Source organism: Narcine bancroftii, chromosome 5, assembly GCF_036971445.1.
Source record: "Narcine bancroftii isolate sNarBan1 chromosome 5, sNarBan1.hap1, whole genome shotgun sequence".
Classification (NCBI taxonomy): Eukaryota; Metazoa; Chordata; class Chondrichthyes; order Torpediniformes; family Narcinidae; genus Narcine; species Narcine bancroftii.
In genome coordinates this window covers 172,934,904-172,961,375 of record NC_091473.1, presented here as the reverse complement: position 1 = coordinate 172,961,375, position 26,472 = coordinate 172,934,904, and the positions used below count along the sequence as shown (strand labels likewise).

Below are 26,472 nucleotides of genomic sequence, written 5' to 3'. Positions count from 1 at the left end.
GTTTGACACTGTGAAGAAAATGTTTCAGAGTCAATAGATAAATGAATTTTGACTTCTTCCCCCCCCCCACCCCCCCAACTGTAGAGTTTATTTCTTCTCATACATTAAATCAGTGGTTCTCAACCTTTTTCTTTCCACTCACGTAACACTTTAAGTAATCCCTATGCTATCAGTGCTCTGTGATTATTAAGGGATTGCCTAAGGTAGGATCTGAGTGGGAAAGGAAGGTTGAGAATCACTGCTCTAGACCCAATTGTTACTGAAATATTTTGATTGAGAAAAAATGTAATTGGTCCATTTCCTTTGGAGTTATGAAACCGTTAACATAACGAGTCAATTAGGGACGATTAAAACAGTGGCTTTCAAACTTTTTCTTTCCACCCACATCCCACCTTAAGCAATCCCTTACTAATCACAGAGCACCTATGGCATAGGGAATACTTAAAATGGGATGTGAGTGGAAAGAAAAAGGTTGAGAACCACTGCATTAGATAATGCACAGCACTCGGAAATAGTTTGTCGAGTGCTTGTCAGCTGAAGCTGCAACACATTAACCCCCAATTTATTGCTCAAGAATATTTCTTATTTAAAGCTGAGGTTCAAAACAGTTAAATGTCCAGTTCAGTCTAATAGGTTTTATCAGTGGGAGAAAAAGAATTCTCACCCCCCACCCCCGTATTGTTCCGTCCCTTTCCACCCCCACTAGATTCTTCCACTCTCTCCTCTCCCCCTCACCATCCAACCTCTAACTCCTTAATCTCATGTCGGGCCCCTGAGTCACCCTCCCACCCTGTTCTCTTTACACTAGCTTCACTATGACATTTAACCGGTCCTGATGAAGCGCTTTGACTCGAAAGGGTGACCATTTTTCTCTCCCACAGATGCTGCCGAGTTCATCCAGAAGATCATGGTTAGCTTGTAATAGTCATCTTTGGTGGTTAACAAACTTGCAAATGCTGAAAGAATTCAACACTCAGCAGGATTATTATGCTGCACAATTAAATTTCAGTAAAGTTTCAGGGATGTGGTTTGATAAGACATATGCTAATATCATTAGCGAGGATTTCAGGAAATTCAATGACCATCTGTTTCCCAGTTTTCTCACGCTGTGATTCCATTTTATATTCTTTAATAATTCTGGAAATTCTCGGCAAGTCTGGTAGCGCCTATGAGGAGAGAAACAGAGTTGCTGTCTTTTGGATTAGATTCTGATTCACATGAAAGTTGCAGCCTTTTTACCCAAGTGGATTTGGTATTTTGCTATTTTACCCCTAATTTTAATAAATCAGTAGATACTTTTGTTTGGCAAATTTCCTGTTTATTCTTAGCAGTGTTTCATTCATCTATTATAATATTTTCTTGCAGATATAAATGAGTGTCTAACGATCTCCCAGGCATGCAAGCGTGGAGAAAAATGCGTGAACACAGTTGGCTCCTTTGTATGTCAGAAGATGATTACTTGTGGTCCAGGCTTTGAAAAAATGGATGATTACTGTCAAGGTTTGAAATATATCTGAAGTACATTGATAACATAATTTTCTTGATCTAGTAACTTTGCACGTTCTGTCTGAGTACATATTTCCTGTGCAGGTTAGCTGCGTGATTGAATTATTAATCCTGAGGCCTAAAATAAATAGTTTTTAAAAATTCAAGGTGAATCCTATTAGGCAATAACTCAAAACTGAATTATTATCTTATGGCCACATTGACCGTGGTTCTATTAGGAGGAAGCACTGAAGCCATCACCAAGAGTAACTTGACTGAGCGGACCAAAACCACAGCTGCTGGATGGCAGCCGCCAATGTCCATCTGTGCCAGCACTGGTTGGGGCAGCCCCTATAGTCTCAAGCAGAACACGTCCTCTCTTTTAATGGAGCAGTCTCCTGCTGCTTCAAATCAAGCAGCTCAAAGCTGTGCTTTTCACCACAACCTGTAACCTCCTGACAAAATCCCATTATTCCTGTGTTGTCATCAAACCAATTTCTGTTTTTTTGATGCAGAGAAACATAAAGGGAACAACAATGGTCATAATTGAAAATGAGATGCCATCCTGGTGAATCTCCATTTGCATCAATTTCAACAGCAGGACCATTCTGAGACGGGAACTTATCAATTCCAAAACAAACAGATAAAAACAAAGTTCCACAACCGAGTATTTTAGCTGTGATTGGAACATAACAGGAAGAGGAGAGACCTTGAACACCCTACTTCAACAATTGCAGATCAAAGCAGAAAATAAGCAAATCTTTTCTACCCAAGCGCCAAGCTCATGATACCCGCAAGCCCCTCACCAGCATAATTGTCCATGCTTTCCCAACGACATTGAGCAAAGGCTGGAAGTACTGAGCACAGCTCAAATCTCTTGGTTGTCAGAACAACTTAGTTGCATCTTCAGAACCTGCCCCATGCCAGCTCATCCACCTCAGATCGCTTATAACATTAGTAAAACACAGAAGTCTGCAGGCACCGTGATTAAAGTAAAAACACAATGCTGGAGAAACTCAGCAGGTCAGACAGTATACTTAAAATAGCAAAGATAAAGACACATAACCAATGTTTCGGGCTTGACCCTTCATCAAGGTGATATTTTGTTTAGTTTTGATGTTTTTTTCACTTATAATATTGATATTTTTCCCCAATAATGTTCTCAGCGCATCCTCTCCACAAAAAGGAAATTCAACCCTTAAAATTTCTGCCATAGTCAACAAATCAGTTAAGTGGTGGAATCTTGATAAAACTTGTCAAAAAGAATACTTGTGCGATAGTACAGGATACTATCACCAATGTATATATATGTATATATTTACATATGGTAATAGTGATTGGCTGAGAGCTGTAGCCACGTCTACTGGCAGGTCATAAAGGGCTGCTCCCAACCAGACCCAGGTCAGTCTGGACTGGTGGACCTCAATGTACTACGCTCCAGTCATTTGCTAATAAAAGCCTTGGTTTGAGTGAACAAGTCTTTGAGTCATTTGACGTGCTACAACTTGCAAGATACTCTCTGTGTCCTGAAATCATACGGAGCACCATGAAAATGTGAAATAAAAATGGAAAAGGTTAGAGATATTCAACACATCATACAGCATCTGTGGAGGGGAGGAACGCAGTTAACGTTTCAGGTTAAGAACCTCCCATTAATTGTGGAAAATATGTTTGTGATGACAAGAGGCCAATTCTTCTAGAGGAGGCATGGCTCTAGGCTGCAGAAATAATTTCTCTGCTTCTCTGAAAGTCTTCTTTCTCCTCTGGCCAACAATTAGCTTGAATATTAGTGTTTGTCAAGCCCTTATAGCCTGCATCAGCCTGACAGAAGAAGCTTCCCTGTGCAGGATCCAAGCAGAATTCCAGTGGGGCATTGTCAACTGATGGGTTTATCAGTGGTGATAAAACCATGAACTGTCGGGAATGGTACTGCCTAGTTTTTAACTGCTTACTGCTTCATTTCTGCTCCGCAGGGGAAGTGAACATTTTTCACACATGATAACAAAGTTTGGTTAATTTCCAGGGTTTGTCTCTATGGCAACCAAGGACTGACGTAATAGTGGGCAGCTTAACATTATTGAAGTTGACAGTAAAAATAAAATGTAACTATATGTAATACTTTTAACCTAGATCACACAGAAACATTTTCTTGTATGCCATAAACCCACAAATATATTGTACAGGAATGAAGCTGTTGCAGTATATTAAATTCCCTAATTTGGTCACTTACATTCCACACTGCATAATCAGCTTGAAACACATTTAATGATTTTATTTAAATCAGTATCCCAATTGCACTTTCAGTGGTTACTCCAGCAGTGTCCTGCAGCCACATTTACTTTCAAAGTGGGTTACTTACTCCTCCTTGTGGTTGGATGCCCTTCACAGTTGATAACCATGGTAGAAAAAGACCACGAGGAAAGTCTTCTCACAAAATAAACCATTACTAAATATGTTGCCAGTTAAGTGGCCAATTTGCTGTATTGTTCCCTATATATGCTCCTTGCAGAAATGTACAGCACAGAAAATATCAATGAACTAATACTGATTATTAATATTCAAGAGAAGAAATGAACTCAGAGAACTTTCACCTGTAAAAATCCATTGTAACATATGGCTTTTGCTTAAAAAAAATTTGCTTCTGTGCTACTTTTCGTGATTGTGTGTCAGAGGAAGGACATTCTCCGAGAGGCTGGAGTAACCCTCCAGCTTGTATCCCTCCGCCTGATGAACAAGATAATGTGGCGCTGCTCTTCGTGATCAGCATGGTGCAGGGCAGGAGATGCTGACGCGCTCTTTTTTTTCCCCCATTTTCAGATATCAATGAATGCGAACAGGGCAATCACAATTGTGCAGTAAATTATGAATGTCAGAACACTCCAGGGTCATTCCGTTGTCTTCCAAAAGTGCTTTGCTCTGAGGGATTTCTGCAGAACTCACAAGGCAACTGCCAGGGTAATTGACATTCTGAATATCAGCTTTTAAAAAGAATATTGCGAAGGAACAAAATTAATTAAAAAAAACTTAATCTTGTTTAATATATTGGGGCCTGAACATCTAAATACTGTAGCTTTGTAAGCTTAATTCCCGGAGATGAAGCTCTGCTCTGTTAACCCCTCATGTGCAATTTCTGAAGCTTTGCCTTCTTAAAAATTGAATTGGGAACTAACACTGAAGCAGGACTTTGGAGGGATGCCAATTCCATGATTTCATAGCACTCATTTACATTTCATATTTTTAGCTTCACTTTGCAGTTCCTTTTTTGCAGAATATTAACACTTAACATTTTAAGTCTAATCTGAGTTGAACCTCAGTGTTTTGGATCGAAAGGTTGCAAGTAGATATTCTCCTCACGTGCAGATTTAACTATTGGACTATCCAGGACATCACATTTTAATCATTTTCTCTTAAAGTGCATGCATTATGGTTGGGAAACAAACTCCCAGTGCTATTAAACTGCAGAAATGATAACTTGACTGTCTTCTTCACCGTTACATTTGTGACTTATTATAGGAATAAGTAAAAGCTTTTATAGATGATTTTTAACAATAGATGGATGATTTTGATGCTACATTTGGGTAGATGATTCCTTTTAATTCACATTATTTGTTTCATGTTTGCCATGTAGTGTGTGAATTAATTTCAGAGAAAAAAAAATATTAATGTTTAAAACAAATTCCCTTAACAGATGGGAAATAATATTAGTGACATAAATGAAAGGAACTCCGCTGAGTTTGTCAACGTCTAGTAAATTTATGAGCATTGTTCAGCTTATTTTCATTTCACAACTGTGGGCCCATTCTGTGGAAGCAAATAATATTTGCACGTGTTAATTGAGAGGGAAGGATCGCGGATTTGGTTTGGTAGTTGAAGAACTAGAGAATGCTGCAGCTTTGAAGCTCTGTTCTGCCTTTTGATTTCCATTGCTTGGCTGGTTTAATATCAGGCCATTCTCGAGGCCATGATATGGAAATCAACTGTTGATCAGTTGAAGTATCAATTTAAGCGAACTTTGCAGAATAAACTAGAGATCCGAGAGCTTTGATGGCTTTTCCAGGCACTTTCTGCATAATGACTTTCTCTCAGCATTTGTGGAGAAAGAAATAGATTGAGATGAATAATTGTCATTCGTTGCATGCCAACAGGTGATGTTACCTTATGTCGTGACAATAGATTTAATTCATGCTGCGATTGTTCTAACCATCATCAAAGATTCACATGATTGATAGAAGCTGCATGCCCTCACAATAAATGGCGGGCAGACCCTATGGACACATTTTGTCCATATTCAAATTACAATAGTAACACATAAAAGAGGTCCATTCTATTACACATTTCCAAAAATAATTAATTGTCAGTGAGCCGAGGAGATCTATCGTGCGACACAACATTTAAGTGCACCACCTTATGCCAGGGTTGAACATTATATTGGCAATGAACAGAAGAGTACCCATGCTGGAGTAAAGGTCTTGGAGTTGAGTGGACAAAGGTTGTTTTATTGAGCACAATGGCTTGGATGTTATACACAATAGAATCTGGCAGATCCTTGCACAAGACCCAAGTGTTGGCTTGCCAGGTATTTCCTCTCCTAACCAGGGGTTTTAAGCCATGACCTCTTGTATTGCATCATCCTGCCTTGAGCATAATACTGATTGTGAATGTTGGTTGCCTCTTGGGCACATTGATTAGCTACCTGAAACTCAAAGAGCTGAAACTAAAATAAAATGCTTAATTTTAAAAAAATCATAATAGAGGAGTAAAGAAATGCATGCACATTGCAATTTGTAAGAAAAGCAGGACTTGTAATTTCTTTTAAAAAAGATATTGTTTGTATCTGGGCATTTATTTAGTTGTTGCTCAATCTTTCACTGACCAAATTTAAAGGTGAATGACCTGTTTTTTGTATTTAAGGAGGAAGTATTTCGGGACAAAAAGATTAATTATTTTTATGAATTTATATTTCAGACATTAATGAATGTACAACATTAACCCAGGCCTGCAAGCTTGGGTTCAATTGCATTAACACTGTTGGATCTTACACCTGCCAAAGAAATTTCATCAGTTGTGGAAGAGGTTTTCATGCTAATACTGATGGCACTCAATGTATTGGTAAGAACATTTCATAAAACCGTCAATCTAAGCCGATGTAATTTTCACTTTAGAACTATAAAATTCCATTTCAATGTATAGACAAACTGCTTTAAAAAAATGAACATGCTGATCCGAGGGAGGGATGGGGGGGTGGGGGTTGCAATTAGTGTTTCCACTTCAGTGAACCCGCTAATCTTTTGTTTGCACAGACATTGATGAATGTCAGAATGGAGTACATCATTGTGGCGAGGGACAGGTCTGTCAGAACATACCTGGGAGCTATCGCTGTGATTGTAAAAGTGGCTATCAGTACAACTCTCTCAGCAGAACATGCACTGGTATGTAAAAACATCTATGTTAACATTCCACAAATATACTAAGAATTAAGAAAGGTAGCTCAATTCCATAGGACCATGCACGAATTTGATATTCTATTCATAAATAGCAACAATTTCAAATAATAATATACTTTTCTATTGTTGAGGGAACTTCTATAAACCTGAGCTGTGATCTACTATTAGGAATCTGGAATTACAGAAACTATTTCGACAAGAAAATAAAACAAAATAGTGGCTTCTACTGTTTGCCTCTTTTGGGAGAATGCCAGTACTGCAGTATAACATGGTGGAAGAACCCTTAACAAAAGAAAGCTTAAGCAGGGTGGCTACTGCACCAGCTTTTGCATTGACTGGATAGTGATGTTTATTTATAATAGGGCATAGAACATGCAGTAAAACCCCTGGTATCAGGCACCTCTGGGAGGGTGGCCGTTCCAAAGGAGGACATGGATTGCTTTTGCTGTTTTTACAATACCTTTTAAATCCTATTAAAACATTTTTTTTAAACATTGTGTGTATATATAGTAATATATATGTAAACCTATGACCATGTCCTCCTTTGGAATGGCCACCTTAATTGGTAGATGCTGGATAAATGAATTTACCATTTGCTTGAGACTGTTTGTAGCATGAACTGATCACTTGGGACGCCAATTATAAACTTTCATTTTTTTTTACCTATTTATTTTCTACGATTTTTTTTGCTGGCTGCTGGTCGCTTGAATTCCGGATGATGGGGTTTTTACTGTGCTTGGGTGTAGACACTACAATACAGGATTTTAGCCCTGTGATGTAATAACTTGACACCCTGCTGGGACATGGAAGTATAATTGAGTTTCAGTAATACATTACTCAATTGTCTGCCTTTATTTCTGACCAATGCATATAGTTCAGATAAGGATGTGGCAGTGACGTGTTTCATCCCAAATGCTGTTGTTTCCATCTTGCTAATGTAGTTATTTTCCTCTCATGTTCCTGTTCTTATTTTTCTGCATGTTGCCAATCAAAATCCAGTTAGAAACCATGGACAACCATTTAAAATACAGATTTGGGACAGATAATTGCTTTTAGAACATTCTTTTATATAGTTAGATTGATTGACTGGTTAATTGAGTTAGATTAATGCCAAAAAAATTAGATTTCGTATGAAGCCAAGTATTTATTGCTGAAACACCAAAATCATATGAATTTTAATGGCAGAAAACAAATAGATGGTTTCGAGTCAATTGTGCTTCAGCAGGCAGTTAAAAAAAAAACCATTTCAATATATTATAGCTTTTTTATTCAAAAGAATTATAGAGGGATCTTAAATACCTGCAAATGAGTAGAAATATTGGAATGTCCTACTGAGGTCATGCCATGGTGAGAATGATCATTTTGATTCATGCTCTATAATTTTGTCTTCAAAAAGGTCTTGTAGGAAGTTATGTCTTGAACCACCAGCAGCCATGCATAACTTGAAGAAGGTGTGGATGATAACTGATTGCTTGTTGTTAAACATGTCCATGCGAATTCTCTAAGATGGGCTTCTCCTTTGGATTGCTTTATCTGATCTTCTGCATGACTTGTCCTGTCGGATTCTTCTTCTTTTCTACCACCCCATCTTGTTCACATCAATGATTGCATTACTTACTCTAAAGCAATCCCAAGTTTCTTCCAAACGCAACAGCAGTGTGCAAAAAATTCTATTTGTCCCCAAAATGTACAGAGTCTGTTTGTGTCCACTTCACTTCCCTTTGAAGACCATATGCTGATTTCAGCTTGGAATCCTCGTCATATATAATATCTGTTTACTAACACTCAATAAGTCTCGCTAGGGCGGACGAACCCTCTTGTAGGATCAAAGGCCATCCAGCAAGCACGTGCCGTGAAGCGTGGAAAGGGCATCCCTTGAATCAAAGCTTGGTCTGACCATTCACTGCAACAGAACTTCCCCCAGCTGTCTTGGACGTCACAACGTTGCTGGATCCAGAAGGGGATGTCGAGTGGGTGAGCCTCGACCTGTGCAACACCCTACTCACCTAAATCCATTTGCACCCTTTCTGAGGAGTGGAGTATCAATAGACAATAGACAGTAGGTGCTGGAGTTGACCAATTGGCGCATCGAGCCAGCACCACCATTTTTCAGATCATGGCTGATCATCAGTACCCATTCCTTGCCTTATCTCCATTAACTCCCCTATCCACAAGAGCCTTATCTAACTCACTTTTGAACATATCCAGCGAATCTGCCCCTACCACCCTCTGCGGCAAAGCATTCCACAGATCCACATTTCTCTGGGTAAAAAAATTCTCCTCATCCCTGACCTAAAGGGCATTCCCTGTATTCTTAAACTATGCCCTCTGGTCCTAGTCTCTCCCAATATTGGGAGCATGTAATCCAATTTCACCCTGTCTAGCCCCTTGATAATCTTATATACCTCAATCATGTCTCCCCTCATCTTTCTAAACTCCATCGCATATAAGCCCAGTCTTTCTAACCATTTAGGGTATGTCATCCTGCCATCCCGGGAACTAACCTTATAAATCTGCGCTGCATTCCCTCTATAGCGAGTATGTCCTTCCTCAAATTTGGGGGCCGGAACTGGATGCAATATTCTAGGTCAGGTCTCACCAGGGCCCTGTACAACTGTAGGAGGGCATCTCTGCTCCTATACTCCAATCCCCACAAACTGGCTGAAAGGAACCATCATCATCCAATGGGATGGAGAGCCAGAAAAAAAAAGAAGCCTGGCTAAAATGAAAGAGACAGCTTTTTACAGTATGGCAAGTAACACCTTCATGGATATCAGAGCATCCTTGCAGAATGCAAAATATGTTTTCAGGGCATCTAGCAAATTTCTCTGATTTTTGAAAATTCCTGAAGCTCCCACAGACCTCAAGAAAACTTGCTTATCCAGTTAAACTGCTCTGTAACCAGCTGCTAATAAAGCAGCTCTCCTTGCATTGCTTGCAGCGTTCTGTGTCTGGTCTGTTTCCTCCAACCTGCCGATGCCATTCAATTAACTGTAGTACGTGCACCTCTAGAATCATCTGTCAAAATAACTTCTGCTGTGTATTATGTTGAAATGTGCTCTCCTGCTTTGAGTCACACCCGGCACAGTCCCACCATCAGTATTACCTGTCGCAAGCTGGACCCCACTGGTTATGAGTTAGCGTCAGTGGTCCAGAGATATTTTGTTTAATGTTTGCAATGCAAGCTGCTGAAAGTCCTTTGACTGTGGTATATCAAGAGCCGCTTTCAGGTGCTTGGACGCAGATACCACGCTGGCAGACGCAGCTGGGGGAGCGCAGCTGGGACGTTCAGGTGGCTGTGGACAAGACGCCTTTCTGTCACCTGAACATGTCGGCTGAAGGAGAGCCGCATCCGAGTGAACGCCGGCTCCTGTGGACTGTGGCTGTGTTCCCATCCCCTCTCCAAGCCCTGTATCTCTTTTGAGATATCTTCAGACCTTTAATTTTGACCTCTTATTTATGTCAGCATTTAATTGTGCCAACTTTGGCAGCCCTGCTTTCAGCTGTAAAGATTCTGAGTTTTGGAAGCAATGTACTATTTTTTACCGAATTTTTGATTATGTAATCTAATGCCCCAAAGTAGTTTTTAAAAAAACTGAATAAACGCTTTGCGACGTTAAAGTCACTAACTAAACGCAAGGCGCTGTTGTTAAATTGTTACCTCCCTAATCCGTGTGGTACCGCACGGATGGCAGTCTCTTCAATCTGAGGCGCCTGCAAGCTCACACCAAGACACAAGAGAAACTTGTCCGTGAACTACTCTTTGCAGACGATGCCGCTTTAGTTGCCCATTCAGAGCCAGCTCTTCAGCGCTTGACGTCCTGTTTTGCGGAAACTGCCAAAATGTTTGGTCTGGAAGTCAGCCTGAAGAAAACGGAGGTCCTCCATCAGCCAGCTCCCCACCATGACTACCAGCCCCCCCACATCTCCATCGGGCACACGAAACTCAAAACGGTCAACCAGTTTACCTATCTCGGCTGCACCATTTCATCAGATGCAAGGATCGACAACGAGATAGACAACAGACTCTCCAAGGCAAATAGCGCCTTTGGAAGACTACACAAAAGAGTCTGGAAAAACAACCAACTGAAAAACCTCACAAAGATTAGCGTATACAGAGCCGTTGTCATACCCACACTCCTGTTCGGCTCCGAATCATGGGTCCTCTACCGGCATCATCTACAGCTCCTAGAACGCTTACACCAGCGTTGTCTCCGCTCCATCCTCAAAATTCATTGGAGCGACTTCATCCCTAACATCGAAGTACTCGAGATGGCAGAGGCCGACAGCATCGAGTCCACGCTGCTGAAGATCCAGCTGCGCTGGGTGGGTCACGTCTCCAGAATGGAGGAACATCGCCTTCCCAAGATCGTGTTATATGGCGAGCTCTCCACTGGCCACCGTGACAGAGGTGCACCAAAGAAGAGGTACAAGGACTGCCTAAAGAAATCTCTTGGTGCCTGCCACATTGACCACCACCAGTGGGCTGATATCGGTTCAAACCGTGCATCTTGGCGCCTCACAGTTCGGCGGGCAGCAACCTCCTTTGAAGAAGACTGCAGAGCCCACCTCACTGACAAAAGACAAAGGAGGAAAAACCCAACACCCAACCCCAACCAACCAATTTTCCCCTACAACCGCTGCAACCGTGTCTGCCTGTCCCGCATCGGACTTGTCAGCCACAATCGAGCCTGCAGCTGATGTGGACTTTTACCCCCTCCATAAATCTTCGTCCGCGAAGCCAAGCCAAAGAAGACCTACCTAATGGCGAGAGAAACAATATTTAATAGGATATTAAATCTTATATTAAATATCTTAGAAGGATTGTGTCTTGGGCTGCATTCATGATGCTGCATTCAGGTGCAACGGGGGATGCTCCGAGCTGGAGAATATACCTACCCGAGGAGGGTTAGGTAAATGCTCCTTGGGGCTGGCTTCTCCACTTTCAGGTGGCCACCTGACAGCCACATTAGGGTAGAATAGACGGCTTGAGAGTTGGATATTCTGCCCACCTGAAAGCGGCTAATGAGAAAAGAACAGTCATTTGAGCACCGGGGTCTGTACAGTGGGGTGGCACCAAGTTTTAATATGGGCTTAGACAATGAATTAAAGTTGCAATAAGGAGGCAAGCTTAACTTCTAATTCAGAAAATCCAAAGCAGGCTGAGAGTGGACATTTCTTCCCCAATAAAAAGGATGGAAAAATGGAGAGCCAAAACAACTCACTGAGGAGCTCAATGGGACAAGCAGGCTTCAGGGGGAGGAAAGCAATGGTCAATATTCCAGATTCCAGCCTCTTCAGTCTCTTGTGTGTCCCTTACAAAAACAGAGAGTCAGTTTTCAAGTGGAAACCAAGGGTATTTGCATGCACCTGTAATTAAAGGGAAGGGTGATGACAAAATTCAGTATCACAGATTTTGGAATTCATTAAGAATCTCAGAAACAGGAAAGGAGTAGGATCCTCAGCTCATGGGCCAACTTGCCTATTCACTAACAAAATGGCGTTATCTTTCACAGGTACACAATCCTTTATCCAGACATCTAAAATCCGGAAAGCTCCAAAAATCAGAATTTTTTTCCTGGTGCTGATACAGCGGAGGGAGAGAGAGAGAGAATGGCAGCGTGACTCAGGCGGGTGGGGGGGGGGTGGCGGGGAGAGAGACGGCAGCGCGACTCAGGCGGGAGGGGAGAGAAAGCAGCATGACTCGGGTGGGCAGGGGGGGAGGGAGACGCCAGCGCGACTGGAAGGTGGTGGATGCGGCAGCACAATTCTGGTGGACTTAAATCTGGGGCAGCTGGATTTTATTCTGAAATCTGGAAAAATCCAAAATTCGGAGCACACTGTCTCCCAAGGTTTCCGGATAAAGGATTGTGTCCCTGTACCTTAATGCCACTTGACTCAATAACAAAAAAAATTCCAACACATAAAATGCTGGAGAAGGTCAGGCAACATCTATGGAAAGCCATAGAAAAATCTTGCAGACTCTGAATATATTCAGTGGTGGAATCTCCATAGTCTGCCTGGATGGAGAATTTTAAAGATTCTTTACCTTCTGCGTGAAGAGATTTCTTCTCAACTCTATCTTGAAGGGCTGCCCTTGCTTAGAAGTCTGTGATTGGAAGCACTCCTACTAAAGGAAGCAACATCCCAACATATAACCTGTCAAGTCACATATCCTTCAATAAGGTGATCTCGCATTCTTCTAAACTCAAAAGAGTATAGGTAAGCTCCTCCTTGGTCATTAGATTCGAGAGACATATTTGTATATTTTCCAGCATTTTACAAGTTCTGGAGAACCTTATTCAACTTCAAGGTAAAAATTTTAAATATAGGTTGGGTGCATCATTCCCAAATTCAATCTCATTTCCATTCCCATTTTTCTATCTGCTGCCTCCTCTTCTGCCATGGTGAGTCCTAGATGAACAACATCTTATCTGGCTCTGCACACTTTTCTGGAATGGATATGGAAATTTCCAACTTCAGGTAAATTGCTTCCCATTATCCTGCTCAATCTTTTTACTCTCTTTCTTTTGAATGACTCACAAAGAGTCACAGCGCATACTTGCTATCACCTGATCTGTCTTAACCTCTTTTTGTCCTACACCTCACTCCCCCCCCCCCCAACTCTGCTTTGAAAACTGGCCATCTTCCATCCTTTCCCCTAAGGAAGGATCATTAATCAGAAATCATAAGGAGTTTCTTTTTCCACAGATGCTGTGTGACTGGCTGAGTTCTGCCACAGTTTCTGTTTTTGTTTCAGCTTCTACCACCCGCAGCTTATTTTCTAGTAGTGATATAATTTCATTCCTTGAATCTTGATAAACCAACAATTTTTTTTTTACCAAGTGTAATTCCAATAGAAAGTTGTCCATATTCTATTCAGATCATGGACCTCATAAGTTATCATTCTGTTCCTTGTGTTTCAAACTATTAGATCCTGTTCAACATCTAACCATTCAACTGTACTTTTCCTTTGCATTTACATTGTGCCCCACGTGCAAGACACGGTAATTTATTAGAGGCAAAATTATTCTTTTGAATTACAGTATTAAATAATTTATCTTTAGAGTGAAATGCAAACTCTGCGAAGTGACATTTATGCAAAATGTGTTTTGAACAAAGCAGTTTCAGTTTCGCGCAGAAGAGTTGATTGATACCACACAAAGGTTAACAAACAAGTTTTTTTTAAAACATTTTTGCCACACATGAGTTATTCCAAACATTTGCACTTGACATTTGCTCACAAGTTGTAAATGAAAGCAACAGCACAAAAACAAGTTCAGTGCAAGACCCAGTTGAAGATAAATAATATTTTATTGATGGCAATGCAACATGTTCTTACCAAATGAATGTTTGCCTCCCCCCCCACTCTGATTTCTATTTTGTGACCATCTTTGTAACAGCTAAAATGCTTAATGAACCTTAAGGGGTACAGGCATTTAATCTTAATGTCATCAACTTCGCTGAATCCAGATGGATTCACATTTCCCGGAGATCTGGATGCTAGGACTAGAAATGGATTATGAAAGACATCGTTATTGGGCTGGATTGGTTAATTTCTGCTTTTACGATATCTAATTTTTATTCTGTCATTGAATCTTGCTTCTGGCAGATATTAATGAATGTTGGCGCTACCCTGGGCGGCTCTGTGCACATACTTGTGAGAATACTCCAGGGTCGTATTACTGTACCTGCAGCACTGGATTCAAACTACTGCTTGATGGCAAGAACTGTGAAGGTATTTTAATCACAATGTTGGTCCTTGATAATAGCAATAACTATAAAAAATTTAAGTCAGCTTGAGTATCATGTATATTTTGTATTAAAATAGGATTGGCAGAGAATGTGCAAGGTGAAAAATACAATACCTAGTTTAAAATGTACTTGATCAGATTATGTCCTATAACACTGGGCAATCATTTATTTTTCAAAAAGGTTTGCTTCCTGAAAGAAAATTGGGGATTACAATACACACCTTTAAACAGACCATTTCAGATTTGCTGTATCACGTAGGAAGTTGGAGAAACATTAACTTTTATCGAATTTAGCATTAAGTGGATATTTGCCACAGATGTCACAGATATCTCAGCCGTTTCCACGTTGATGAGACATTTCTGCTGTATCAAATATTTATGAAGACAATAAATACTATTTGTTATGAAGAGCGTGTGCATTAACGGGCGTTCAATCTATAATCAATGCAGTCAATGCACAGCATCTATATATGTGAGCTGCTTTTATAGCCTGTCTGCATCTATCCTGATGAAGCAAGCCCAGGCCTAAGACAACATTTGCTTAGCACCTGCACTGTGCATGCCCAGGCGTGCTTGCACTGACCAAAACGACTTGCTTTTTGGGCAATGTACGTAGACAAAATATGACAGGAAATCACAATAATAGGTTATATCTTAAAAAAAAAGGTACATGGTAGGAAAATTTTAAGGTGATTTATATGATCATGCAGAAGTGTTCAGGAAGCAAAATCTTGGTGCCCGGTGTAATTGATACACTTTTGATACCTCATTGCATAATTGCATTATATAATCTGCCATGGACATTTTCATCTCTTTTACCTATGGAGGCCTATCTTTACTTGGTTACAGCCAGCAAGTCCCTAACTATAACATAAATTCATAGATATTTTGAGGATTTTAAACTCTAATATGACACTTCTCCATTGGTGTTTGAGGATATTCAGGACATACTGTCTTTGTAGTGGTTCCAAACCAAATGTTTCCATATCAGTACATTAATTATACCCTTCCGTTCTTATCCTTCCACGTAATTTCAGATTTTCTTGATCACTACCATTGGCAAAGTGGATATTAACCAGTGATTGGAGACCATTTTCTCGTGTCTCATTCAGACAATGAAGTGATATCTTCATGCTGCCACCTCAATACCCTTTCTAACTTTGCTTTCACCCATCTCTTTAAGATGACTCTAACATATATGGTGGTCTTTCTATTACATCCCAACCTTCCAAGGCAGTGCCTTTTATAGATCCTGAAATGTATCTCAACCCTACATCCTTGCCTTAAATTAGAAAATGTTAAGCGAATTTTCTTCCAAAGTCTCCCACTTTGAGCTCTCAATGCCTTGTCTCACTTCCACCTCATTACTTAAAGTAATGGAAACAGGCTTGACCACCTAACTTTACCATGCTGACCAAAATGCCCCACCCACTAATCCCATCCTTGACATCTCACTGACTAAATCTAACTTCTACTCCTGTTTAATTCAGAAACAACTCCAAACTTGTCTTCTTATGTATTCGCTTGAACATTCACTTCATCTCCTCACTTCAGAACACAAAATACAAGAAACATGGGACCTTGCTTGTATTCGGACCTTGCTTGTATTCAAACCATCTTCACCTATGATTGATGAAGGACTCAAGCCTGAAATGTCTTTTTATCTTTGCTATATAAAGGACACTGTTTGACCTGCTGAGTTTCTCCAGCTTTGTGCTTTGACTTCAACCATGGTGTCTGCAGTCTCTTGTGTTTTACTTTGTCTAAGATGGGCCACATTCTTGCATTTTACAGTTTCTCATGACCTTCACATTTCCTCAGTAGGTAAGCTGTGCCCTTGCTTCCATCACATAGATCAGAGTGGGCATCCTTTTACCATGTACGGGCCGGATGGTGTGTCAGTGGTTGAACGGCAGTCTGCACTGATGCTACCCTAAATGAAATAAATACTGAAGCACAGATATTACGTGATTTAAGTTTCCGATCGTCTCTGCTTTAAATACATAATGTACAATGTATAAACATAACTGGTGATAATTTATCAAATATCAATCCACAGAAAAATTTCGAGCCACGAGATAAACCGTATTCCTTCCAAAAAACTAAGATGATGCATTTCAGATCAAATAAGCCACCTTCAAATCTGGAAATGCACCAAATTCATGAGTTAGTCATTAAAATGACACAATTAAAAAAAACCGTAAAAGTCAAAAAGGAGAAAAATGAGACACAATGAAAACAAAATAACTAACCCTAAAACAGACAGCAGCTCAATCAGTGGGAAACTTGAGTTTGTTTGCTGTTCGAAAGCATTTTGATATTGGGTGACATAGTTGTTGATGCCAAGAACAAAACATCAATCTTACACCGGTAGAACAAACTACTTAGCAGGAGTGATAAAATCATCCCTTGGTGGATATAAATATTTTAGATAGGTGTCTGGAGTGCTGCAAACTGTCATTTAAACTTGGTTGCTTTTAAATAATTCTTCAAATAGTTCAGGAGTTTTAAAAATAATCAGTCACAATTATTTATGTTGCCAAACTGTGGACATAAATAAATTTGTCGAATACAGCATCTTGAATCTTTCTCTGCAGAAGCAATTGTGTATTCCTTTCAACTTCTGCCCTTGATCCAGATCACCTGCTTTTATTTAATTTCTCTGCACTCAAAGGTGTGTTTTGAACTATGAGTAAGTGGGGTAAATCCTTTTTCCAGGTGAATGAAATTTTCTTTGTGCTAAATAAGTTTTGCTTGCAGCCGGATTCAGATGAAGGAACATTGCAGCGTCCCATACACGGGCATCTGGCTTTGTGCCTTTTTCAACAGCTCAGGGGGGCAGGGGGAGTGGAGAGAGGGGGCTCTCAGGCGACTGAGGAGATGGCTCAGGGGAGAGGGTGTGGGTGGCAGCGGCGGTTCAGGGGAGGGTAGGGGAGGGGTCACTCCGAAAGGTTAGCTCTGTTGTTTGACCAGCTCCACATTCACCGGTGGGCAAGTGGCCTGGGACCAAGATCGGGACAGCAGCCACTGATGCACAGCTTGTCTCAGGCCCATCTTGAGGGTGAAGTGTGTTCCCAAGAGTGGGAGGGTGTTATTTTTCCAGGGGCAAAAAATGATGCAGTTGATGATCAATTCCTGGTTATAACAATGTGGAGATTCTTCAGTGAATATTCCGCATGAACATAGCCATTTTGCTGTCCGGTTCATGACCTCGAAGGAATGAGCAGCATTTATATAGCCACAAAGTATTTCCTTTGCTGAGGGATGTTTAATCCACGGTAACAGTCCCTGGGGCCACCAATGACGAAGGCTGACAGTTTAGCGCAACGAACGGTGAATGTTGGAGCAGCTGAGCGTGATCGGATGAAAACATTGGGTTGTGGGCTGCATAAATTTGGATCTGGATCTGGGCTGTAGGTTCTCCACCTCTGACATAGTTGGTCCATTAGCAAATCCAGTGCCAGGTGAGTGGAAGCCCCAAAATCTCCTCCTGGGACCAGATTCCTAAAAACAGAATCTCGACATAAATAAACAACTTTCCTCTGCCTGAGGAGATTTTTAATGATGCAAATTGTTACTTGTATTGGATTTCACAGTCGGGGGTTTGTTCCAAAGGCATAAAAGACTATTTCATTCTCATTTCCTAAGATTCTCCTTGTAAAATCGCTGATTATTTGCTGGGGTTACAGTTCCACACTTGCCAATCACTTTGGTGATTTGCTCATGTATTAATTATTCAGGTAGTGAGCCTTGACGAATGGTGTCAGGTGGAATCCATGCACATATACATAACTGTTTTGATGCTAAAGTTAGATTTATTTCATAAAGCGTTAATAGTCATTCTAAAACCTGCTACTCTGAATCTAAGAGTTTTGAGGAATTTGATTCCACAACCATCACAAGATGTTGAAGACTCGAATCAGATTTTGAAATGGTGTTGAAGCAGTAAGAAAAATAATAGCCCACAGAAGAGGCTTTGGTTGTTTTACCTTTCGATATTTATTTCTCTGTAGATATAAATGAATGTGAGAGCAACGTCTGTGGTCAGGAATGTGCCAACATCTATGGCTCCTACCAGTGCTATTGCAGACAAGGGTACCAACTCAGTGAACAAGATAGCCATTCCTGTGAGGGTAAGGCGAACCAGATTAAGAAAACTATTTACTTTTGCATCAATGGTCATTGATGCAAATCCATTCTCTTCTATAATATTCTAAAGAACAATTCACATTATTTTTTATTGTGTTATGGGCACAGTGGATTAGTTGTATTGTCATGGACAAATGATCAAGGACCTGAATTAATGATCAGGAGACAGGAACTTTAAATCAAGTCATTGCAGCTGGGAAACTCGAATTTGGTTTATCAATTCAATTAATCTGGAATTAAAAACCTAGGATAAATAATGGTCATTCATCAACTCTGCTGGGGAAAGGAAAGCTTCTACACTGACCCTCTCTGGTCCATATGTGACTCTAATACCACATCAATGTGATTAAAACTGAAGTTTTATCAGAAAACGCTGAACAAGCAAGTCAGTTTGTGACCCTGCCTGTGGTGCAAACATTCTATTAAAATGATATGTCCGAAAACAATGACAAAAGCTTCACTGAACTGCCCAGATAAAGTTTAGCTATGTTACTGAGGCATTTAGCTTCAAACAAGAGATATTGCTTGGATGACAACCTTAATTAGATTTTTATATTTGAGTTTTATCTGGAGATCTGTATGAGTTTCAGCTTAACTCAAAATTACCATGTAAATGGTTATTGGCTAAAGCACTTCCCCATATTCCTCAGGCAATATAGATGTCGCAGGGCCAGAAAACAGATTTGACCCATTGCTTTCTTTCATCTCTCATTTTAGGTTAATGAAAGCTTCATGGGCAGATTTTCCATCAATGTTAATACCTATGGGCTGAAGAGATGCTTCGCATAAAACAATTAATTCTTTTGTACCTTCAACATATGCAGTCAGTCTCATGCCACCAACAATTTAGTGAACAAGCTATAAATAATGTGGAAGTATTTGTGATTTTCATGATCTTTCCTCTCTGCAAGACCTGTCCTGAATACCTTGTCTTTGTTCATGATTATTACTCGATACCTATTCCACTTCTTTCAGTCATTGTGTTTTTCTCTGTTTGAATCCAATCTGATTGTTCATTGAACACTTCACCCACTTGGTTGAGGACTGTATAGTAGTTACCTTCCATCTCCCCAACATCAAGGTTACTCCCGCAACATCAAATCAAGTTTATTGTCATCTGATTGCACAAGTACAACCTGATGAAACGATGTTCTCCGGTCCACGGTGCAAAACACGCACACACACAGCAAGACATAACACTCGTGCAGACAAACAATACTTATGCAGGTCAAGTATTCATATATATACAAATAAATAAATATTGTTTTGTGCATATGAGAGTCTGGGATGGTCAGTTTGAGCAGTTCCTTTGGTCGTTCAGCATGCTCACTGCCCGTGTGAAGAAGCTGTTCCTCAGCCTGGTGGTGCTGGCTCTAATACTTCTGTATCTCTTTCCTGATGGGAACAGCTGAAAGAAGCTCTGTGCAGGGTGGAAGGGGTCCTCAATGATTTTGCACATCCTCTAAACAATGATCCCAATAGGTCACGTTGATGGGGGAGAAGGGAGACTCCAGTGATCCTCTCTGCCACTCTTATGGTCCTGCGGATTGATCCTGCAAATTCCATAAAATAATACTTTGTCCTTTGTGATGACCAATAGCCTCAGGACATGATAGTTCCAAATGGGTAAAAGAATCATACAACTGGAAACAGGTCCTTCTGCCATCAAGTAATCATTTACACTAATCCTACACTAACCTGATTTTGTTCTCCCCATGTTCCTATCGGCTCTTGCCAGCTTCTACAAAACACCTATGCACAAGGGGAAATTTCTGTGGGAGAAAACCAGAGCACCCAGAGGAAACCCAGACTGTCAAGGGGAGAATGTGCAAACTCTACACTGGCAGTAGAAGAAATCAGGATGGAACTCAGGGTGCTCAATCTGTGAAGTAGAAGTTCTACAAGCACCGCAGTGGTAGTAGATGATTAAGAGCATGAGAAGCAGTCTCAACCCCACTTATAATGCTTGACCATCCAATAGACTTGGCCTCGAATGACTATCTCTTCTGGAGAAGCAAATTCACAATCTCTGAGAGTAGGTTACTCCGTATCTCCAACTTTCAAAAGGGTGACCCCTTATTCTGAACCTCTGCCTCTCACAAGAGAAAATATCCTCTCAGCACCTACCAAATCCAATGTTATCGCAAGAGCCAGCCTTCCGTTCTTCTAAACTCCAAAGTTTTTCGGCTCAACTTGTTCAACCTTTGCTCATGAGGAAATCCCAGAAAATGACCTAATTAGCAATCCTTTCCTCAACAAGGACTAAAACTCCAGGCGCAGACATAAAGTATTAGCACTTCTTCCATTGTGGAGAAAATTTCAAAGGCTAATGTTCTTCTACTAATATTGGTGTAAAGGATTATCTTTCCATTTGCCATAAACACTAAGCTGCTGGTATCGTCCACTCAGCAATGACCTCATCGGTTGATATTTCTTTGTAGACAATCAATGTAGAGGATGCATAATAGTTAAGGCAAAACAGAGTACAAACAGATTATTCCTTTTAGTTGAATGTACTTTGCTGAAAAGCACGGTGAGCTTCACTTTGCTTCCTCTCAACTTGGAGAGTAAATTTTTGCAGAGTCAGTGTTATAAAAGAGGGGGAAATCATTTCCCATATCTATTACCTTGTGAAGCACAAAATTCATCATTCACCTCTGATAGGCTCTATCAATAACCACAGAGTCATGGGCTGCAGGAACAATAGGCTTTAATGCATGCAAGACTTTGGCTGGCCCGGATCCAGGTACAGGACTGCCGGAAAGGGGGAGGTAATGCGACCTTTATGGCCAGGGCAAAAGGGGAGGAGACTTAGGGGATGAGTCATTAGATGGGCCAGCTTCATATATACAGTAACTGGTAGGGGCGACACAATGGAGGAAAACAACCTCCTTAAAAAGAAACATAAATTGGTTATACTTCTAAAAAAAGTTTCACTGTAGTGAATTGGTTTCTGATTAATTTGATAGGTGGTTTTGGTTTAAAATTATCTCATAAAATAAGTGAAGTTGAACTAGATGGTATGACTTTAATTTTTGAAGTCTATTGTAATCAAAATGGTGCCTCAGTTTCATAATGTTTTTGATAAATGTAATTTTGGTATTATTACTGGTGTATAAGTGAGCTCCAGTTCATTGTTTTCTTTCTTTGGCTTGGCTTCGCGGACGAAGATTTATGGAGGGGTAAAAAGTCCACGTCAGCTGCAGGCTCGTTTGTGGCTGACCAGTCCGATGCGGGACAGGCAGACACGATTGCAGCGGTTGCAAGGGAAAATTGGTTGGTTGGGGTTGGGTGTTGGGTTTTTCCTCCTTTGCCTTTTGTCAGTGAGGTAGGCTCTGCGGTCTTCTTCAAAGGAGGCTGCTGCCCGCCAAACTGTGAGGCGCCAAGATGCACGGTTTGAGGCGTTATCAGCCCACTGGCGGTGGTCAATGTGGCAGGCACCAAGAGATTTCTTTAGGCAGTCCTTGTACCTTTTCTTTGGTGCACCTCTGTCACGGTGGCCAGTGGAGAGCTCACCATATAATACGATCTTGGGAAGGCGATGGTCCTCCATTCTGGAGACGTGACCCATCCAGCGCAGCTGGATCTTCAGCAGCGTGGACTCGATGCTGTCGACCTCTGCCATCTCGAGTACCTCGACGTTAGGGGTGTGAGCGCTCCAATGGATGTTGAGGATGGAGCGGAGACAACGCTGGTGGAAGCGTTCTAGGAGCCGTAGGTGGTGCCGGTAGAGGACCCATGATTCGGAGCCGAACAGGAGTGTGGGTATGACAACGGCTCTGTATACGCTTATCTTTGTGAGGTTTTTCAGTTGGTTGTTTTTCCAGACTCTTTTGTGTAGTCTTCCAAAGGCGCTATTTGCCTTGGCGAGTCTGTTGTCTATCTCATTGTCGATCCTTGCATCTGATGAAATGGTGCAGCCGAGATAGGTAAACTGGTTGACCGTTTTGAGTTTTGTGTGCCCGATGGAGATGTGGGGGGGCTGGTAGTCATGGTGGGGAGCTGGCTGATGGAGGACCTCAGTTTTCTTCAGGCTGACTTCCAGGCCAAACATTTTGGCAGTTTCCGCAAAGCAGGACGTCAAGCGCTGAAGAGCTGGCTCTGAATGGGCAACTAAAGCGGCATCATCTGCAAAGAGTAGTTCACGGACAAGTTTCTCTTGTGTCTTGGTGTGAGCTTGCAGGCGCCTCAGATTGAAGAGACTGCCATCCGTGCGGTACCGGATGTAAACAGCGTCTTCATTGTTGGGGTCTTTCATGGCTTGGTTCAGCATCATTGTACTACAATATTAAAGCATTTATCAGGTGTTCAGTGATATAAAATGCATACAGCAATCTGTAATCGGTATTTATAAGTGCCTTTCCACTGAATATAAATCATAAACCAGTAGAAAATTAAATCAGTCTCATTGATTTTCAGTTTGGCAGTAAATATTGGTATGATTAATCAATATACATGGAATTGATCTGATTGTTCAGTTCCTATTCTGTTGAAGACCATAATGAATATGTCATTAATAAAGCAAATGCTAAATTTAATTAATTTTATCTTTGGTATATTAGTTTGATAATGGAGATTTTTTTTAAAAAACAGGCTACATACATTCTGAACAATTGAAAGTTTTTGATTATCCTTGAACTAATGTTTCAAACAGGGGAGTATTATTTCTAAATGTTCAAGAAATCATTTTATTGCAAGAAAATTATTTAAAAAAAGGGAAATCCTTCAGAATTTTGACCAAATGTAAACCACTTATGCAAGTTCACTGTTGATTCCAGAAATTAGGGTGTTATTTTTACGAGGAGCCGTGAACTATACTCGTTAATTTAATTTTATGAAACAACAGTAGATATATTCGATGTGGATCAAGAATTTATGCTGTAGCCAGTTAGAGGTAGAATGCCCCTGAATACTTTATTGTGTTTACTGAAGCAAATTTTCATTTCAGATATTGATGAGTGTGCTCAAAGTGGAGGCACCGTCTGTACATTCCGCTGCTTGAATCTACCTGGCAGTTATAACTGTGCCTGTCCTGAGGTTGGTTATGTGATGTCACCTAATGGAAGAACCTGTAGAGGTAGGAATTTTCCTTACTGTCATTCACTTGAATCTTCTATGTCTCTGAATTAAATGTTTCCTATATGTAATTCATATGATAAGGTTCCATTTTATTAATGGGACTTTTATATTTTAATTTGTGCACACCAGAGTGATATGCTTTTACAAAAAATATTCAGGTGGATAATTCATCTTGTTCTGATAATGGCATGCTGTAGTCAGTGCCATAGACAGCTTTTTGTTTTGTTTTGGTAGTAAATTCGTGAACTGATTCTTGGAACCTTGATTGTTACATATATTTTTAGCAGGTCCCTTTCATTTGTGATTATAAATCAAGTTCCCACTTGATACTTTTGAAAATGTTTTTCAACATGAAGATTTAGTTGTTTTTTTTTAAATGTGTTTTGCTTACATGATATCCATTTTCCTTGAAAACGTCATTCATGTTTCTTTCATTCTTTGGTCCAAATCATCAACCTTTTTAAAAATCCTGTCTTTTTTTGTTAAAGATGCGGCATATTTCAGCGACACTTGAAGCTCCCAAAATGCACCCACAAAAAACGTCCAATACGCTAGATACAAAACCACTGACTGTAAAATTCTACTCAAAATACCACTTTTTTTTCTCCAAACTTTATTTATTGAAAAATTATTGGTAAACATACAAAATACACTTCACAACAAAATTTTTATATATATGTGAAAATAAAGAGAAAAAAAAGAAACCCGACCCCCTCCCACCCCTTCAGCCAGCTCTCTTAAGGAGAGCCAAAGAAATATATATGAAAAAAAAACTATAAAAGAATAAAATATATCAAAGTACCTCTAAATGCATATATTCCAAATATAATGACCACTTATTAACAAAAAAAAATTATCATGCAAAACATAGGTACTTTTATCCATAACAATACAAACTTTCATTTCATTATGCCATCGCATTATACTAATCACTGTCTTATCCTTCCATGTACTTGCTATACATTTTCGAGCTACGGACAATGCTAAATATACAAATGCAATTTGAAATTTATCCAACCCCAATCCCTTTAAAGGAATCACATAACCCAGTAAAAAAATAGTTGGATCTAATGGTAACTTAATCTTATACAATTCCCAAAGACCAAACAGCATGTAAAAATTTTCCAACACACGTACCACATCTAAAACAAGAATCTGAATTACTAAAGCCATATTTTTTCAATTTCTCAGGAGTTAAATATAACTGATGCAAAACATTATAATTAACCATTCCATATCATACATTTGTCAATCTAGTAACACTATCGTGACATGTATCCATCCAGTAATCTTCAGGAAAAACAAAAATTAAATCATTTTCCCATTTAAACTTAGATTTCTCCCATTCTGACATCCATATTATCTTGTAATACTTGATACATAACAGAAATATAACCCTTTTTAGGCATAGAAGAAATCAAAAACTAAAAACTCCGACAATAGAGGTAAAACCATCTCTCTACTATACATTTTTTTTACCAGCGACCGAAGTTGATAATAAACAAATGAAGAAGCTTCAGCAATATCAAAATGCTATTTCAATTGAGTAAAAGAAAGAAATTGACCATCTATAAAACAATCCTGTAATATTTTTATACCCTTAAAATCCCAATTCTTTAAATGACTATTAAACAATGAAAAAGGAATAAGCTGATTATTAAATAATGGCATTAACATAGATAATTTACCTTTTGATCCTATAGTCTTATTCTTTTTTTGTCCATAACATCAATAGATGTTTTAATATCGGCACATTATACTCCTATAATAAATCTATATTACACCAAAATATAAATTGATGTACTGCAGTTTCAGAAATACATGCCAGCTCAACTTTAGCCCAATTTGGGGATTGATCCAAATCCATCAAACCACTAATAAATTTAAGTTGGGCTGCCTCATAATAATTCTGAAAATGAGGTAATTGCAATCCACCTAATGTGTACTTCCAAGTAAGCTTATTTAATGCTACCCTTGGTAATTTACCTTTCCATAAAAATTCCCTAGTAGCTTAATTAAATCCTGGAAAAAGTTCCTTGTAAGAAAACATGGTATTGATTGAAACAAATATTGAATTCGTGGAAAAATATTCATTTTAATACAATTAACTCGGCCAATTAAAGTTAATGGAAGGTCCTTCCACTTAATTAAGTCTGATTTTATCTTTTTCAACAATGGAACAAAATTTAATTTATATAAAGATTGATACTCAGTATTCACAATTATTCCTAAATATTTAATTTTATCTGTCCATTTTGAATTAATAACATTTTTATAAACTGAATAATCTCCTTCACCTACCAGTAACATTTAACTTTTATCCTAATTACCCAGATAATGATCCATACTGTAATAAAAATTCCCGTAAATGCGGCAAAGATTGTTCCGGATTTATTAAGTATATCAAAACGTCATCTGCAAATAAATTAATCTTATACTCTTCATCCAAAACTCTCATCCTTGTATCTGCTCATTTTGCTGTTCTAATTGAGCTAACAGTTCAATGACCAATGCAAATAGGGCTGGTGACAATGGGCAACCCTGTCGAGTAGAATGTGTTT

General features: G+C 39.7%; 1 protein-coding gene across 6 annotated transcripts in view; it reads left to right on the top strand.

Annotated features, from left to right (window-relative positions):
• fbln2 (fibulin 2) overlaps nucleotides 1-26,472 on the top strand; it is a 324,320-nt gene that overhangs the window by 281,575 nt on the left and 16,273 nt on the right. For all 6 annotated transcript variants that reach the window (XM_069939794.1, XM_069939792.1, XM_069939796.1 and 3 more), the window contains 7 exons: nucleotides 1,366-1,500; nucleotides 4,303-4,440; nucleotides 6,451-6,594; nucleotides 6,786-6,914; nucleotides 14,542-14,667; nucleotides 18,697-18,816; nucleotides 23,781-23,909. In XM_069939794.1, coding sequence (XP_069795895.1) covers nucleotides 1,366-1,500; nucleotides 4,303-4,440; nucleotides 6,451-6,594; nucleotides 6,786-6,914; nucleotides 14,542-14,667; nucleotides 18,697-18,816; nucleotides 23,781-23,909 — 921 coding nt within the window. The remainder of the gene's footprint in view (nucleotides 1-1,365; nucleotides 1,501-4,302; nucleotides 4,441-6,450; nucleotides 6,595-6,785; nucleotides 6,915-14,541; nucleotides 14,668-18,696; nucleotides 18,817-23,780; nucleotides 23,910-26,472) is intronic.